At 42.9% G+C, this 18,461-nt stretch overlaps 2 protein-coding genes across 2 annotated transcripts in view; both read right to left on the bottom strand.

Moving 5' to 3' along the window:
• The window catches only part of LOC129826435 (THO complex subunit 5 homolog), a 32,880-nt gene extending 24,969 nt beyond the window's left edge, over nucleotides 1-7,911 (bottom strand). The window contains exons 1-3 of the mRNA XM_055887166.1: nucleotides 7,769-7,911; nucleotides 2,059-2,181; nucleotides 1,780-1,923 (exon numbers count right to left, since the gene is read on the bottom strand). Coding sequence (XP_055743141.1) covers nucleotides 1,780-1,923; nucleotides 2,059-2,151 — 237 coding nt within the window. The 5' untranslated portion in view covers nucleotides 2,152-2,181; nucleotides 7,769-7,911. The remainder of the gene's footprint in view (nucleotides 1-1,779; nucleotides 1,924-2,058; nucleotides 2,182-7,768) is intronic.
• Nucleotides 7,912-8,727: 816 nt separating this feature from the next.
• LOC129826436 (tuftelin-interacting protein 11-like) lies at nucleotides 8,728-17,996 on the bottom strand. Its single transcript, XM_055887167.1, is given in 8 exon segments — nucleotides 8,728-9,208; nucleotides 9,211-9,323; nucleotides 10,388-10,503; nucleotides 12,148-12,290; nucleotides 13,205-13,358; nucleotides 16,367-16,753; nucleotides 17,205-17,420; nucleotides 17,792-17,996. Coding segments are annotated over 5 exon segments (717 nt in total). The 5' UTR covers nucleotides 13,260-13,358; nucleotides 16,367-16,753; nucleotides 17,205-17,420; nucleotides 17,792-17,996; the 3' UTR covers nucleotides 8,728-8,918.
• Nucleotides 17,997-18,461: the final 465 nt, after the last annotated feature.

Genomic DNA, 18,461 nt, shown 5'->3' with positions numbered 1-18,461 from the left:
TAACACATTTTGCATATTTAAAGAACTGGTTAATATTAATAAATAGGCATACGACAACAACGACATACAATAATAATACTAAAACTAATTATTATCAATACAAATGTTTTTATAAATGAAAGTTCCTACCGGAATAGAGTTGCACAGTAGCCTACATTTGGCCCCGCTAACAAGGACATGCCCCTTCTACGCTATTCAACATAGGCATACTCTCTAACTTTCGCTTTACATCAATGAAAAAGGCCTCCCTCTTCGCAATCAACAGTAGCGTAGGCCAAGGCTCCCCTCTGTCTTTCCTCAGCAGCAGGTGCACGCACGCATGTAAGGCAGTTGGCAACGCCAAGGAGTGAGAGAATGGTGCTTAAGCGCAAGATCCGGGGGTATGATAGGCAGTGGCGTGCCGTGGGCCTGGGCCTTCAGTGAGGTCCTACACAGTCCCACCCGAATTAATCCACCTCTTATTACCATCATTATGATGCCATGGCTCTAGACACTATACATTTAGACAGAAACGCAGTATAACCTGGCGTTGCGTCACCTTGAAATTGACAAAAATAGACATTTTTGGGTAAACAGTGTTTACCCAAAAACATGACACAATCAATGAGTCTTTTCAAGATTTCCCTATTTTTCTCCACCTTTTCATTGTGCAGCTCCGTTGCCCTGCGCGTTTGTTCGTTGAGCTGTAGATCCACTCGGGTGTCCCCAAAAGTTTTCAAAAGCACCATTGCTTGTAAGTGCCCAGCCGTACTTTGGTGTCTCGTTGCGGCCTTGGTTAGACAACTCAAGTTTGCAAAGCCAGTGTGGCTCCAAACACCAAATCGATCACTTGCAAATAATAGGCATTCCCAGCAGTACAGTTTGCAGTGCTTCTCGGAGCCTGTGAACCATTGATAGCGCTCGTAGTTGGAACTTTGAAAGTGGCGAACGAACCCCTTTCCCGCCTGTGACAGGCTTTGTAGCGTCGGCATCGGGCGACCTCTCCTTACAATGTCTAACTTTTCTTGAAAAGTTTGTCTTGAGAATGGCGTTATAATTATATCCTCGACCAAATCGATATCTTCTCCTCCTTCCGCCATTGTGGGTTGAAAAAACAGCTCAGTAGTACGCAAATTAATTTGTTTATCAAATTCAAATTTCCTAGTTCTGAGGTTCTGCATAGACCTGCCCATAGGACCTGCCTCTCAATATTGATAATCCAATCAAAAGACGTGCACGCACTACGCCTGCTAGCTGGCTCCTGTGTAACACTGGAGCCAGCCAGCAGGCGTACAATAGCCAACTCTAAAGCTGATTGGTTGACACTAAATTTTCATTTCGATTCACTTTAAGCTACAAGCGCCCGCACTGTTGATTCTGAAGGCCTGAGGGCAGATTTTAGACCCCTGGCAACAAATGATGGCTGAATATGATTAGATAAAAGATCTAACATAAAGACCAGCCTTCCAAATCTCAACCTGGGGCTGGAAGCAGTGCAACCAAGAGGAAAGCTATGAAATATAACTCTATGAGCTATGAGTATATAAAGCTATGAGTATAACTCTTACTCTGGGGAATAATTTAATACATATTTGTGGGAAAATATATTTAAAAAAAAATTATATTCTGATGATGTTTAGGCCAGGAGAGAAGGCCTTGCTGGCCCTGACGGCCCACCACTGATGATAGGTAGCTCCAGACAATGTGGCCGGCTACATTTTTTTTTTATTGGCTTTTATGACATTTTATCGGCCAAAAGCCGATGGCTAACAAAAACCCTGGTGTGTGCATGTTTCTTACCCCATCCTTGGCGCCGTTGGCTTTCAGCTCCTGGATATTGTTCATCAGTTGGGCCAGAGCTTCACATGTTAGTTTATATTGCTGGTAGTCCTCCTCTGGGTCCCTACCATCCAGCTCCACCTCCTCACTATACACACGTACATCCTGAATACACACACACACACCAAAGTAGTCCATTTCGTTAATGCTCCCTCCTCTCTACAGTTCCCACCTTGACCCCTACCCCCCTCCCTTCCTCCACTGTACCTGCTGTCCACCCCTCTCCTCTCCAGTGCTCACCTGGTCCCCCTCTCCGCGGCCACGTTTCACCTCCAGTGTGCCCATCTCGCTGCGGAGAACCTTCGACTTGCGCTTCTTCAGGGCCTCAGACATGGCTGGTCAACGTCAGACTAGTCTAGGACACTATAGCAGGTTTTTGGTATGGAAACAGACCGGTAACAAATACAATGCCACTCTAAATAATGTTTACATATCTTACATTACTCATATCACATGTATAAACTGTATTTTATACCATCTATTGCACCTTGCCTATGCAGCTTGGCCATCGCTTATCCATATACTTATGTACATATTCTCATTCACCCCTTTAGATTTGTAAGTATTAGGTTGTTGTGGGGAATTGTAAGATATTACTGCACTGTCGGAACTAGAAGCACAAGCATTTCGCTACACTCGCATTAACATCTGCTAACCATATGTATGTGACAAATAACATTTTATTTAATTTGTTACTAATGCATTTCACATAAATAGTCATTTACCAAAGTTCAACAAATGTTAATCATAAGTGACCATATATTATGGTATTACTTATGACTTTATTATTTTTAATTCCTTAAAGTCTTCATCTCAGCTCAGGCAGTTGCAGCCAGACAACCATCTAACGTTATCTCTGTACTGTCTTTAGTCATCCTATTTAGCTAGGCTTGACTACCTAAGTATGCTGCAGAGCAGTCTGACTAAATAATTGTACTCGTTTTTCAAAGTAGATAAGGCATACTTTCACAAACTGTGTCTATTCTTCTCATCGTTGTGTTGTGTACATTCCTCTCTCATGCGGTCTGTGTGTATCAAACCTAATGTAGCAGGTGTAACCATGTATTACACAGAACCCAAACCGGTGGAGTGCGTGCCCCATCATGCATAAATTTATTTTGTCCCCCCACACCAAACACGATCACGACACGCAGGATAAAATATCAAAACAAACTCTGAACTAATGACATTAATTTGGGGACAGGTCGAAAAGCATTAAACATTTATGGCAATTTAGCTAGCTAGCTTGCACTTGCTAGCTAATTTGTCCTATTTAGCTAGCTTGCTGTTGCTAGCTAATTTGTCCTGGGATATAAACATTGAGTTGTTATTTCCCCTGATATGCCCAAAGGTTCTCTACTCCGACAATTAATCCACACATAAAACGGGCAACCGAATCGTTTCTAGTCATCTCTCTTCCTTCCAGGCTTTTTCATCTTTGAACTTATATGGTGATTGACATCTAAACTTTCATAGTATTACCACGACGACCAGCAACAAACTTCGTCTTTCAATCACCCACATGGGTATAACCAATGAGGAGATGGCACGTGGGTACCTGCTTCTATAAACCAATGAGGAGATGGGAGAGGCAGGACTTGCAGCGCGATCTGCGTCAGATATAGGAATGACTTCTATTTTAGCCCTGGGCAACGCAGACACTCGTTGGCGCGTGCAAGCAGTGTGGGTGCAATAATTGAATAACCTTTCGAGGACATGCGTTCCGCTAGCGGAACCCTTGACAACATTCCGCTGAAAAGGCAGCGCGGGAAATTCAAAAATATATTTTTTAAATATGTGACTTTCACACATTACCAAGTCCAATACAGCAAATGAAAGATAAACATCTTGTTAATCTACCCATCGTATCTGATTTAAAAAATGTTTTACAGCGAAAACACAACATATGATTATGTTAGATCACCGTCAAGTCCAAAAAACACACAGCCATTTTCCCAGCCAAAGATAGGAGTCACAAAAAGCAGAAATAGAGATAAAATTAATCACTAACCTTTGATGATCTTCATCAGATGACACTCATAGGACATCATGTTACACAATACATGTATGTTTTGTTCGATAATGTGCATATTTATATCCAAAAATCTCAGTTTACATTGGCGCCATGTTCAGAAATGCCTCCAAAATATCCGGAGAAATTGCAGAGTGCCACATCAAATAACAGAAATACTCATCATAAACTTTGATGAAAGATACATGTTTTACATATAATTAAAGATACACTTGTTCTTAATGCAGTGTCAGATTGTGTCAGATTTCAAAAAAACTTTACGGAAAAAGCACACCATGCAATAATCTGAGACGGCGCTCAGATATAAACAACATTTCTCCGCCATGTTGGAGTCAACAGAAATACAGAATTACATCATAAATATTCCCTTACCTTTGATGATCTTCATCAGAATGCACTCCCAGGAATCCTAGTTCCACAATAAATTGTTGTTTTGTTCGATAATGTCCATTACTTATGTCCAAGTAGCTACTTTTGCTAGCACGTTTAGTACACATGTCCAAACGCTCGCGCAGGTCTAGGCGAACGTCGGACGAAAACTTCAAAAAGTTATATTACAGGTCGAATAAACTTGTCCATCTAAGTAGAGAATCAATCTTTAGGATGTTGTTATCATAAATATTCAATAACTTTCCAACCAGAGAATTCCTTTGTGTCTACAGAAGTATTGGAACGCAAGTCGATATCATGTGGAATGCGCATGACCAAGAACTGCAAGACCACTGACTCAAACAGTTCCCATCCGGCCCCACATCACAGTAGAGGCTTCATTCAACGTTCTACAGACTGTTGACATCTAGTGGAAGGCGTAGGAAGTGCAAACAGATCCATATCTTACTGGGATTTCAATAGGCGATGAGTTGAAAATCAACCAGCCTCAGAATTCTCACTTCCTGTTAGGATTTTTTCTCAGGTTTTTGCCTGCCATATGAGTTTTGTTTTACTCACAGACATCATTCAAACAGATTTAGAAACTTCAGAGTGTTTTATATCCAATATTAATAATAATATGCATATATTAGAATCTGGGACAGAGTAAGAGGCAGTTCACTCTGGGCACGCTATTCATCCAAAGTGAAAATGCTGCCCCCTATCCCTAAAAAGATAACATGGATTTCTACATTTATTTTCCAACACTCGCGCAAGTGTAGTCAGTCTATCTGTGCGAGCCGGAAAGAACAGGTGCAATGGATTATGGTCATTGTAGTTAATAACCACGTTTCTTCGCTGAACTTGGTCAGAAAGGAAAAGAGGCAAAGCGAGAGGTTTCACTTGCCAAAATCTGTCCAAAATAATCCCAATGCATTTCTATGGGTTTATTTTGGAGCTAAACTTGTCAACCTGCCTTCCCAACTTTGGAACGACGATTGTTAGGGCGGAGACATGAGCATCTCATCATTATAAAAAGATCTCTGACTAGGTTGAATAGTTCCTTAATGAAAACTACAATTCCCTTCAGTTCTTCTTGCCTTGATTCCTCTCGTGGATGATTTGATTTCACTCTAGAAAACAGCGTTGGGCTCACACAAAAAACTAAAACTGAATGGAATTCAAATAATTGAACCAACGTTGGTCAATTTGTTGTTTAATAACCCCCCGCCAAAATGGTGGTTAATCGCTCAGCACTACTAGCCACGATGCAAGTACGAAACTTGGTGATGCTTTCAAATTATGTAGGAAACACCATGCACATTTATGTTCAACAATTCCAAACTGTCCCTTTACAAGTCAGAATGTTGAATAAACTTCATTTGAACTCCGCTAATTGTCTGTGGTGTTGGGTCCTTCAGTTGGTCGAAATTTGAGACAAAATGTCCATAGGATAGTGTTCTTAACCAGTCTTCAAAACATGGGTCTATGTGTGGCAGTGAAGATTTGTTTTCTTCTGACCAAAGGCAGCTGCTGAACACAAGACGGAAGAAAGCGTCTGCATGTAACCTACGTCTGTAGGGGCTTACATGCTTTTGCCAGGTGATTTAAATTTCAACGGCAGTACGGGCGCTCTAAAGTCGGGTAAACAATATTTTCTTGTTGATATTTTGTCAAAAAAAATCGAGTGGATGAAGGACCAACTGCACAGTTAGCGCCTAAACCCCTAGTTACCTCTAGGTGTCCACGCAGTGAGCCAAGCCGAAACATATTCTACCAGTTGTTTTCGCTGTTGGTCCTTTCGAAGGTAAGAATGCGAGACTATATATCCACAGGAAAGTAGAATTAAGTCACCTTATCAAAGTGCTGGTAGTGCTTTCAGATTTCTATCACCTGAAGCATGTGCAACACTCTGGCAAGTATGCACGCATGTATTTTCATCGTGTGTACATGCTTCGGGTGACAGCAATTTGAATGCACTATCAGCACTATGAATAGTTGATTTGATTATACTTCCCTGTTGATATATTGTCTCATTCCTACCTGCAAAAGGACCAACCGCATGGACAACCGGTAAAGTAAGTTTAAATATCATTTTATTCAACACTCTGGCTTGTAGAGGTCCTGAGCATAAACTTTCCTGATTCAATTGCACATTTCTGCCAGGTGTAGAATTCAATGCAATTTTGGGTTTCCAGGCAACCCACAGGGTAATATAGTATTGGAAGGTAATGGTACTCTCAAGCGGCTAAGACGTTCTTTACCATTCGACCAGCAGCTTTGCCACCAATGCTACTTATAGGACACATAACTATAAGACTATACACCTCTGTAAACTGGTCATCTCTGTATACCCGTCGCAAGACCCACTGACTGATGCTTATTTATAAAACCCTCTTAGGCCTCACTCCCGCCATCTGAGATACCTACTGCAGCCCTCATCCTCCATATACAACACCCGTTCTGCTGGTCAGATTCTGTTAAAGGTCCCCAAAGCACACACATCCATGGGTCAGACCTCTTTTCAGTTCGCTAAATGAGTATGCTAACGACTGGAACGAGCTGCAAAAAACACTCCAACTGGACAGTTTTATCTCCATCTCTTCATTCAATGACTCAATCATGGACACTGACAGTTGTGGCTGCTTCGTGTGATGTGTTGTCCGTGCCAAATAACGTTTGTATCATGTTGTTATGTGGTGTTGCTGCTATGTTGTCTTAGATCTCTCTTCCTGACGTGTGTTTTGTCCTATATTTTTATATATTGTAATGAAACAGCAGGGAGCGGGTCTCGAACCCTCGACCTCCTAGCCCGAGGTCCGGCGCGCTATCGACTGTGCCGCAAAAGCATGCTCGAGCGGCAGAGTCGATTTCCGCGCTTATAAACCCAGGGTCGTTACAATATATTTGTCCTTTTGGTAGGCCGTCGTCATTGTAAATAAGAATTTGTTCTTAACTGACTTGCCTAGTTTAAGTCCAGCATGGACGTTGTCTTGCCGAAAAACTTAATTTCTGATGTTGCGGTGTGAATTTAGCCAGCAGTAAACAGACTCACGCGGTGTGCAACATCAAGAATATCGGAAAATTGCGAACATTTGTAGTACGCATATTTTCACCTTTTTCCCAACGACAAGGCAATAAATCAAGTTAAGGAGAAAAACGACATATTTGCAGCCTAAATGGAGGATGTTTTATGTACAAGCTGGTCGATGGGGGGACACCAGTGTATTGCTGGCTGAGCACATTGACAAACGACGTAGAATAAAATACATAATAGCTCCATCTTGCGGCCGGTGGTGCTACCGCACAATTGAGTTAGATTGCGTTCAAATGTAATTTTATTCTACATTCTGGCTTTTAAGGAACACTTCGACGATTTTGCAATGCTATGTTTGACTGGTATATCAATTATTGGTATAGAAGTCAGATTTATTAGGCAAGCCAGGATGGTGTTTTGTGGCAAGCGAGCCAGCAAAAGTTAGCAAATTCACAAGCTAGATAGCTATCAAAGTAGCGATAACAAATATTACAGGCACCACACATACTCACCAAAACGAAATAAAATACGAAAAACTAAATCAGAATTCATTTAACCATAAATCTCGTGCACAAGTTGTTCTAAAGACACTTTGTTTCCAGTTCCAACGCAAAGCACTATGGGTAACGACCTTCTTCGTTGGTGGCGGCAACAGCAGGTAGTTTAGCGAGGAGAGATGCATACCGCTTCTTAGGGTACTGGAGGCCCGAACCTCAGAGTACAGTATCTCGACTGTCTCGGTCTGTTCTCGTCTATACTGAACAAAAATATAAATTCAATTTCAACGATTTTACTGAATTACAGTTCATATACGGAAATCAGTCAATTGAAATGAACTCATTAGGCCCTAATCTATGGTTTCATATGACTGGGCAGGGGCACAGTCATGGGTGGGCCTGGGAGGGCATTGGCCCACCCACTGGGGAGCCAGGCCCAGCCAATCAGAATGGGTTTTTCCCCACAAAAGGGCTTTATTACAGACATAAATACTCCTCAGTTTCATCAACTGTCCAGGTAGCGGGTCTCAGATGATCCTGTGTAACAGTTTAACTTTACGTCCGTTCCCCGACCCGGGCGCGAACCAGGGACCCTCTGCACACATCAACAACAGTCACCCACGAAGCATTGTTACCCATCGCTCCACAAAAGCCGTGGCCCTTGCAGAGCAAGGGGAACCACTACTTCAAGGCCTCAAAGCGAGTGACGTAACCGATTGAAACGCTATTAGCGCGCACCACCGCTAACTAGCTAGCCATTTCACATCCGTTACACCTGCAAGTGAAGAAGCCAGACGTGGAGGTCCTGGGCTGGCATGGTTACACTTGGTCTGCAGTTGTGAGGCCACCGCACCTGTCGGGTGGATGGATTATCTTGTAAAATTAGAAATGCTCACGAACAGGGATGTAAGATTTTCACAAAATTAGCTTTTCGGAGATCTATTATTTCAGCTCTTGAAACATGGGACAAACACTTTACATGTTGCATTTATATTTTTGTTCAGTAAAAAATATAATTTTTGCCACAGTGGTAGGTATACACAAGGGTTTCAGTCAGCAAAAATGCTTATCTGGAATTATCAGTTAACTATTTAAACTCCCACTCTTGGCTTGCAGCGGTGAGTCTACAATAAAAAAAGTCTAAAATAGAAAGTCCAAAAATAATTTATTCATGGTTCCCAATGACAAATTCCAGTGACCTCTGATGGAGTAAGAGAGGAGGGTGCCATAGGGGAGTTATGGCACCCTCCTCTCTTACTCCATCACTTGGCCATATCGATGAGACTCTGTAGGGACCCAGGTCTTCTCTCCCGATGTAGATGATGATGCGTCCGAAGGTGTACAGCTGTTTGCCCTCGTGGCGTTTGACAACCAGCGGCATGAAGACAATGTTGTTCTCCTCAGCCTTGGTCTGGATAAAGACTTTGAAGTTGGTGGACAGGCTGGCACCGATGCCACGCTCTCAGTGTCCCGACGCTCTTGCAAAGCCTCGTACTGGAAGTCCTTACGACGCTCTGTGTGTGTGATATACACTATGTTCTCACGGGCACCAGGCTGCATGTACCCCCACCTACAGAAGCAGAACGAGAAGGGTGAGTATCATACTGTGGACCCCAGGAAGAGTAGCAGATGCTTTTGCAGCAGCTAATGGGGATCCTAATAAATACCAAATAATAACCTATACAAAGGTCAGTTCTCAGTTCATGTTGTCTGGTGCTGTGTGTGTGTTTGTAATACTAACATAGGCTAGAAGAGACAGTGCGGTTCATGATGTCCAGAGCTTCATTGTCTCAGGATGGTAAGTTGGTGATTGAAGGTATCCCTTTGGTGGTGTGGGGGCTGTGCTTTGGCAAAGTGGGTGGGGTTATATCCTGCCTGTTTGGCCCTGTCCGGGGGTATCGTCGGACGGGGTCACAGTGTCTCCTGACCCCTCCAGCATTTATGCTGCAGTAGTTTGTGTCGGGGGGCTAGAGTCAGTCTGTTATATCTGGAGTATGTGTCCTGTGTGAATTTAAGTATGCTCTATCTAATTCTCTCTTTTTCTCTTTCTCCCTCTTGGAGGACCTGAGCCCTAGGACTCATGCCCCTAGCCTGATGACTCCTTGCTGTCCCCAGTCCACCTGGCCATCCTGCTGCTCCAGTTTCAACTGTTCTGCCTGCGGCTATGGAACCCTGACCTGTTCACCGGACATGTTACCTGTCCCAGACCTGCTGTTTTCAACTCTCTAGAGACAGCAGGAGCGGTAGAGATACTCTGAATGATCGGCTATGAAAAGCCAACTGACATTTACTCCTGAGATGCTGACCTGTTGCACCCTTGACGACCACTGTGATTATTATTATTTGACCCTGCTGGTCATCTATGAACATTTGAACATCTTGGCCATGTTCTGTTATAATCTCCACCCAGCACAGCCAGGAGAGGACTGGTCACCCCTCATAGCCTGGTTCCTCTCTAGGTTTCTTCCTAGGTTATGGCCTTTCTAGGGTGTTTTTCCTGGACACCGTGCTTCTACACCTGCATTGCTTGCTGTTTGGGGTTTTAGGCTGGGTTTCTGTACAGCACTTTGTGACATCAGCTGATGTAAGAAGGGCTTTATAAATACATTTCATTGATTCATTGATTGAACGAACTTGTCCTTTATGAGTGGCTGAGCCAGAACAGCATCACTGAACATGGACATCCAGCCCAGGTACCACTTAGTAATCTCCTCATAGTTAGGAATGTTACTGAGCCACGAACACAGCACCTACACACACAAAAAAACAGTTATCTGCATTTACCCTACTATTTTAGGTCTAGGCAACAGCAAAGGTAATCACATATGAGTACGTCTATTATTATTAAGCACAACCTATGTGCTTTCTCACACACATACACTACTGGTTTATTTTTTTAAAGACCTACTCATTCAAGGGTTTTTCTTTATTTGTACTATTCTCTACATAGTAGAATACTATGAAATAACACATATGGAATCATGTAGTAACCAAAACAGTGTTAAACAAATCAACATTTTTTATTTGAGATTCTTCAAATAGCCACCCTTTTCCTTGATGACAGCTTTGTACACTCTTGGCATTCTCTCAACCAGCTTCACCTGTAATGCTTTTCCAACAGTCTTGAAGGAGTTCCCACATATGCTGAGCACTTGTTGGCTGCTTTTCCTTCACTCTGCGGTCCGACTCATCCCAAAGCATCTCAATTTGGTTGAGGTTGGGTGATTGTGGAGGCCAGGTCATATGATGCAGCACTCCATCACTCTCATTCTTGGTAAATTGCCCTTACACAGCCTGGAGGTGGGTCATTGTCCTGTTGAAAAACAAATGAAAGTCCCACTAAGCCCAAACCAGATGGGATGGCGTATCACTGCAGAATGATGTGGTAGCCATGCTGGTTAAGTGTGCCTTGAACTCCAAATAAATCACAGTGTCACCAGCAAAGCACCCCCACACCATAACACCACATCCTCCATGCTTTACGGTGGGAAATACACATGCGGAGATCATCCGTTCACCCACACCGCGTCTCACTCCAGACCAAAGGACACATTTACACAGGTCTAATGTCCATTGCTCGTGTTTCTTGGTCAAAGCAAGTCTCTTATTCTTATTGGTGTCCTTTAGTAGTAGTTTCTTTGCAGCAATTCGACCATGAAGGCCTGATTCATGTAGTCTCCTATGAACAGTTGATGTTGAGCTGTGTCTGTTACTTGAACTCTGAAGCATTTATTTGGGCTGCAATTTCTGAGGTTGGTAATTGTAATGAACTTATCCTCTGCAGCAAAGGTAACTCCGGGTCTTTCTTTCCTGTGGCGGTCCTCATAACAGTCAGTTTCATCATAGCACTTGATGGTTTTTCGACTGCACTTGAAGAAACTTTCAAAGTTCTTGAAATGTTCCGTATTGACTGAACTTCATGTCTTAAAGTAATGATGGACTGTCGTTTTGCTTTGCTTATTTGAGCTTTTCTTTCCATAATATGGACTTGGTCTTTTACCAAATAGGGCTCTCTTCTGTATAACCCCCCCCCCCCCCCCCCCCCCCCCCACATCTTATCACAACACAACTGAATGGCTCAAACGCATTAAGAAGGAAAGAAATTTCACAAATTAAGGCACACCTGTTAATTGAAATGCATTCCAGGTGACTGCCTCATGAAGCTGGTTGTGAGAATTCCAAGAGTGTGCAAAGCTGTCATCAAGGCAAAAGGTGGCTATTTGAAATATATTTTGATTTGTTTAACACTTCTTTGGTTACTACATGATTCCATATGTGTTATTTCATAGTTTTGATGTCTTCACTATTATTCTACAATGTAGAAAATAGTAAAAATAAAGAAAAACCCTTGAATGAGTAGGTGTTCTAAAACTTTTGACCTGTATTGTACATACCTGTAGCCACTTGGGGAAGAAGTGTTTGTCCAGCAGTGATACGAGGCTTGAGGGAGACAGCATCCCCACCCAGTCTAACACCCAATTGAATGTCTCTATCTGCTGCTGGTGTGGATTTATTAACAGCTCCCCCAGACACAGAGCTATAAGAGGGGAGGCAGAGCATGAAGTATGGATCTACTGTTCTACTAAGTAATATCTGTCTGCTTCCTTTTCACTTTATATAATGCACTACTTATGAACAGAGCTGGTCAAAACCAGTGCACTTGCATTTTGTATTTTAATGTGGGTGTGTGTGATAATGTATATATTTATGTTGTATTTACAGGGTACATTTGTAAGAGACCTAGGTCAATGAGTTAAAATAAAGATTAAATAAAATAAAAAAATATAGCGAAGATGGTGCCATTTGAGACACACCCTGATTGCCTTTCTGAGGCATATTGAGAAATATAACACTCTTACTGGAACTTGTGAATTCAAATGAGACTTTAATACAAAGTAGCCGTGCTGATCCATGGAACAACCAACTTTCTAAGCACGGAGCTCTGCCTTTATAGCTTTGCAGCCTCACATACAGCATATGGGTACACCCCCATATGTAAATGAAATAACTCCCCTTGTCCTTTCGCCACCATTATCTTTCAGTCTGAGTTCTTGCTTGTTCACGCCCAGATCTGCTTCGGGTTAGATTATAATGGTGGCGGGACCCCTTATGTAACACAAAAAATAAGACATTTTATTGTATATGCGTATGTTTCACTCTTTGGTTATTCTGCCGTCATCCTGTCCTCATGTTCCCTGACATCAATGTCAGATGCATGTGCATTAGTTAATGTAATCATATACGCCAGCTAGTGTTGCATGTGCATTAGTTAATGTAACCATATACATTGGCTACTGGGATCTTTAACCTGAGCTTTCCCCAGAACCAGCTAATGTACTTGGTGACATCATTTTTTATCTTAGTCAATCGATTTTTTCTCCAACAAAATCTGTTTCTGGATACTTGAATGAGCAACTATGCGTGTGTGTTTGTGCGCGTGTTCCCCCTCACCTTGACCTGAGCCAGTTCTCCAGCGGGTGTCTGTGTGGTCCGTCCAGCTTGCCATTAGCCTTCAGCTCTTCTACAGTCCTGTAGGAAGACTTTGTTTTTTTCTTCCCTCCCCCATCCACAGGATCCCTACGCCACTGACCTAGCTCTGGATCCCCTAGGGGGAAAAGGGGGGTTGAAGGTATGGTAAGGCATACATCATTAACCCAGATACAAATCTATGCGCAAACCATGCGTGGGATCATTTCCACGTGTGATATTTATCAATATGAACATTTGCTTGAGTGTGTGTAAATTTACGCAAAGCCATGACCATTTGGCACAGTGCCAAATGGTGGAATAAGGGAACTGCTTGTCAAGCGGAGAATGGGGAAAATACAGTGCCTTACGGTAAGTATTTAGACACCATGTCTTATTCCACATTTTGTTACGTTAGTCTTATTCTAAAATTGACTAACTTAAAACATCCTCAGCAATCTACACACAATATCCCATAATGACAAAGCGAAAACAGGTTTAGAAATTTTCGCAAATTTATTAAAAATGAAAAACTGAATAACCTTATTTACATAAGTATTCAGACCCTTTGGTACGAGACTCGAAATTAAGCTCAGGTGCATCCTGTTTCCATTGATCATCCTTGAGATGTTTCTACAACTTGATTGGAGTCCACCTGTGGTAAATTATATTTATTGGACATGATTTGGAAAGGCACACACCTGTCTATATAATGTCCCACAGTTGACAGTGCATGTCAGTGCAAAAACCAAGCCGTGAGGTCGAAGGAATTGTCCGTAGGCCTCTGAGACAGGATTGTGTCGAGGCAAAGATCTGGGGAAGGCTACCAAAACATTTCTGTAGCATTGAAGGTCCCCAAGAACACAGTGGCCTCCATCAATCTTAAATGGAATAAGTTTGGGACCACCAAGACTCTTCCTAGAGCTGGCCACCCGACCAAACTAAGCAATCGGGGGAGAAGGGCCTCAGACAGGGAGGTGACCAAGAACCCGATGGTCACTTTGCCAGAGCTCCTCTGTGGAGATGAAAGAACCTTTCAGAAGGACAACCATCTCTGCAGCACTCCACCAATCAGGCCTTTATGGTTGAGTGGCCAGACGGAAGCCACTCCTCAGTAAAAGGCACATGACAGCCCGCTTGGAGTTTGCCAAAAGGCACCTAAAGACTCTCAGACAATGAGAAACAAGATTCTCTGGTCTGATGAAACCAAGATGGAACTCTTTGGCCTGAATGCCATGCATCACATCTGGAGGAAACCTGGTACCATCCCTAAGGTGAAGCATGGTGGTGGCAGCATCATGCTGTGTGGATGTTTTTCAGCAGCAGGGACCGGGAGACTTAGTCAGGATCTAGGCAAAGATGAACAGAACTCCCGAGTGGCACAGCGGTCTAAGGCACTGCATCTCAGTGCAAGAGGCGTCACTACAGTCCCTGTTTCGAATCCAGGTTGTATCACATCCAGCTGTGATTGGGAGTCCCATAGGGCGGCGCACAATTGGCCCAGGTTTGGCCGGGGTAGGCTGTCATTGTAAATAAGTATTTGTTCTGAACTGACTTGCCTAGTTAAATAAAAAGATAATTTTTTTAAAGCACAGCGAGAACCTTGATGAAAATTTGCTCCAGAGCACTCAGGACCTCAGACTGGGGTGAAGGTTCACCTTCCATCAGGACAACGACCCTAAGCACACAGCCAAGAAAACACAGGAGTGACTTCGGGACAAGTCTCTGAATGTCCTTGAGTGGCCCAGCCAGAGCCTGGACTTGAACCCAATCGAACATCTCTGGAGAGACCTGAAAATAGTTGTGCAGCAACACTCCCCATCCAACCTGACAGAGCTTGAGAGGATCTACAGAGAAGAATGGGAGAAACTCCCCAAATACAGGTGTGCCAAGCTTGTAGCGTCATACACATATCTCAAGGCTGTAATCACTGCCAAAAGTGCTTCAACAAAGTACTGAGCAAGGGGTCTGAATACTTATGTTCAAATGTGATATTTCCAGTTTGCTTACATGAGCTGTTCTTGACATAATTTGGACTTGGTCTTTTACCAAATAGGGCTATCTTCTGTATCTCCCCTACTTTGTCACAACACAACTGATTGGGTCAAACACATGCAGAAAGAAATTCCAGAGACAACCATCTCTGCAGCACTCCACCAATCAGACCTTAATGGTAGAGTGGCCAGACGGAAGAAGACTCAATGCTGTAATCGCTGCCAAAGGTGGTTCAACAAAGTACTTAGTAAAGGGTCTGAATACGTATGTACAATGTGATTTATTTATATTTTTCTCTACAAACCTATTTTTGCTATAAAAGACTGAGATAATTGGAAATCAAATGAGAGATGGCTGATTTGGCACATGCTGCATTTCGCAGAGAGCACATTTTTAGAGACACGTGGGCCTTTTTCTACAGAAAGTACTGATTGGCTCATCAGATATAGCTTCCAAAAACCAATCTTAAAGATTTTTGTGAGGATTTTTAGACCTACTTTAAAAAGGCAAACGCATGCCATTCCAACACCTCTGTTGTTTTGGCAGTAGATACTTTTCAGCTTGCCTATCGGCATCTCACAGCCCCCTCATAGCCCATCACACAACAGGTTGAGGTCAAGAGGGGTTTCTTTGCCATGATGCCATCAATAGGTTCCCAAATACGAATGGAGCAATAGACAGCACCCAAAGCGATTTAAACTATGTGAACAGAAAAGGCTTCCACTCTTTATGTGCAGGTGATAGGTTATGTGATGCGCAAAAGACCCTGCTGAAAGCGGTGGAAAGGTGGAACGCACAATTCGTTCATTCAGCAGAACAGTAATGTTAGCCTATACGCCTACAGGAGGGAGCTGTTGAGGATGGGCTTTAAAGGCATGATTGACCATATATGGTTAATTGGGGACGTTTCGAAATGCAAAAAGGCAAAAAAAGTTGTGTGTGAGCACTTAGTCTGAAAACAATTGGTATTTATCAATGGTTATCTCTTACCAGTGTGCATATGACACTTGTAAGGTTTGTTTGATAAATCACACTTTTTGAATGCGTATGACCATTCTAAATTCCATTCAGAAGTAGTATTTTAGAATAGTTTCTATGCAATATTGATAATTGAGGCCCCTGAAGTGGTTGGGGAGAGACAGAGAGAGTTACCTTGTCCTCCTTGGAGTCAACCACAGGGAAGTCCTGTAGTGACTGTTTGGTTCTCTCGTTGCCGTAGGAACCCACTGCCCCTTTATGAAGCTTTGCCTCGATGGGGTTCAAAATACCTGAGGAGAGAGGCTTCAGATGGAACATTTACCCCTAACAAACTGAAGTTTTAGCAGAAGTTACCAGATGGGCTATGCTCTTTCCTCTATCTCCATTACTCCCCCCCATACATTCTTCCCCAGTCCTTTCCCTGGTGTGTAGCCCATCTTCTGGATGAGTTTCTGGCCAATCCCCTTTGTGTTTCTCCCAGGTGCCCAGGTCTCCTCCAGCCCGGATACCAGCTGCAAACCCAGACCTCTGGGACTGGCTGTTGCCACGTAAATTACCACCCTGGAGAGATCAGACAGAAGAGGAGGGAGATAATCAAAATCAGTCATCCTAATAATTCCATCTGTCAGTAATATGTGATTCTGTGTTGAACCTTTGAGTCACAGAAGCTAATGATCCTTCAGCGTCCAATAAAACACACGTACAGTCTGCAGTCTCTTCGGTGCGGGGTCGCGGGGTGGGGAAGGTGTTGTCATTGTCAGAGTCATCTGACCCTCCACCTCTCTACTGCTGTTGCTTCTCCTCTGCTGCTGACTTACGCAGCCCCACACTCACAAAACTCACCGGTGTAGAGTAGTCCTTAGACCTTGTATTGCGAGAGTAGACACAGACCCAATGAAGACCACGAGATTGTGAGATCCATCTCTGCCACCCTCCCCTCTTTCTGAATGTGTCTGTTGTTCAGTCATCTGCATGTTATCAGATTGTGAGTTTACAGGAGCCAGCCTCCTACCTCTTCCCTCCGAAGCTGGGTCTCTCATCGTCGGAGTCTTCCCTCTCTGCCCAGATGCCATAGACGGCCTCTTCTTTGGTCTGTCTGTGTCTGCAGCGCTCTGTGTTAAATTCATTGGCCAGGTCCCATTCGGTCACCTCAAACTTCTCCACCTCTACCCCCTCCTCCTCCTCTCCCTGCCGTCCGTACAGGTGGGACATAGACACGTCTGGGCCTCTGAGAGGAAGAACATTAACTGACAGTAATCAAAGTTATCATAAAGGAATAGTTCCCCCAGAAATCAAACAGTCACATCCTCTTATGGAATTGTAGAAAGTATGGTCACCTATGGTGGTCTAGACATTTGTCTGTCTACAGCTTTATGGCTAAACAATTGAAGCGACAGGGTCCTGTTGGCATGCAGAATATATAGCTAGTTTGTTTGATAGTAAGATGAGTTAGTTGGCTCATTAATCCTTGCTAACTAAAAGTTAGCTAACCAACTAGCTCGCTATCATTCCTAGCCATTGTGCTACTACGGCATCGCTCGTTGGACGAGCTCGATTTACATTGCTTGGAAAGAAAGCAATTTTAACTTAAATGCTTACCTGATTGTTCAGTTGTTGCACCTATCAATGAAAGCAAATAACATTCGATCATACGTGAGAGTATCAGTATCATTCACTAATGTGTCTAATCTATCTAGATTGGTCAAGTGAGTATATGGATGTATGTAGCTAGATAGATAGATCGCTAACTAAGCGAATTGGTCCAGATGTGGACATATCCACCGGAAGTAGTTAATGGAAGGGGTGCTGCGATTTTTTTCTCCAGCGCTGAAGACTTTATATCAGTCGGCTAATACAGGACTAGTAAAGGCCCAGTGCACTACTCTAGTGAAAAAAAATGTAACTAAATGTATGAGTGTTTACCAGCATTTTCTAATTGAGCCTGATAAATATCTGCACAAAACAGTTAATCTGATAATACTTGTTGAATATAAAATTACAATGTGGGTCTCTGCAGATGGACTAATGAAGTACTGTTGTATACTATGAACTATGAAATAACACATATGGAATCATGTATCCAAAAAGTGTTAAACAAATCAAAATATATTTTATATGTGAGATTATTCAAAGTAGCCACCCTTTGCCTTGACAGCTTTGCACACTCTCGACATACTCTCAACTAGCTTCATGAGGTAGTCACCTGAAATGCATTTAAATTAATAGGTGTGCCTTGTTAAAAGGCAATTTGTGGAATTTCTTTCCTTAA

This window comes from Salvelinus fontinalis, chromosome 28, assembly GCF_029448725.1.
Source record: "Salvelinus fontinalis isolate EN_2023a chromosome 28, ASM2944872v1, whole genome shotgun sequence".
In the NCBI taxonomy this organism is placed as follows: Eukaryota; Metazoa; Chordata; class Actinopteri; order Salmoniformes; family Salmonidae; genus Salvelinus; species Salvelinus fontinalis.
The sequence above is the reverse complement of the archived record's forward strand: the minus strand, read 5'-3'. Positions and strand labels throughout refer to the sequence as shown.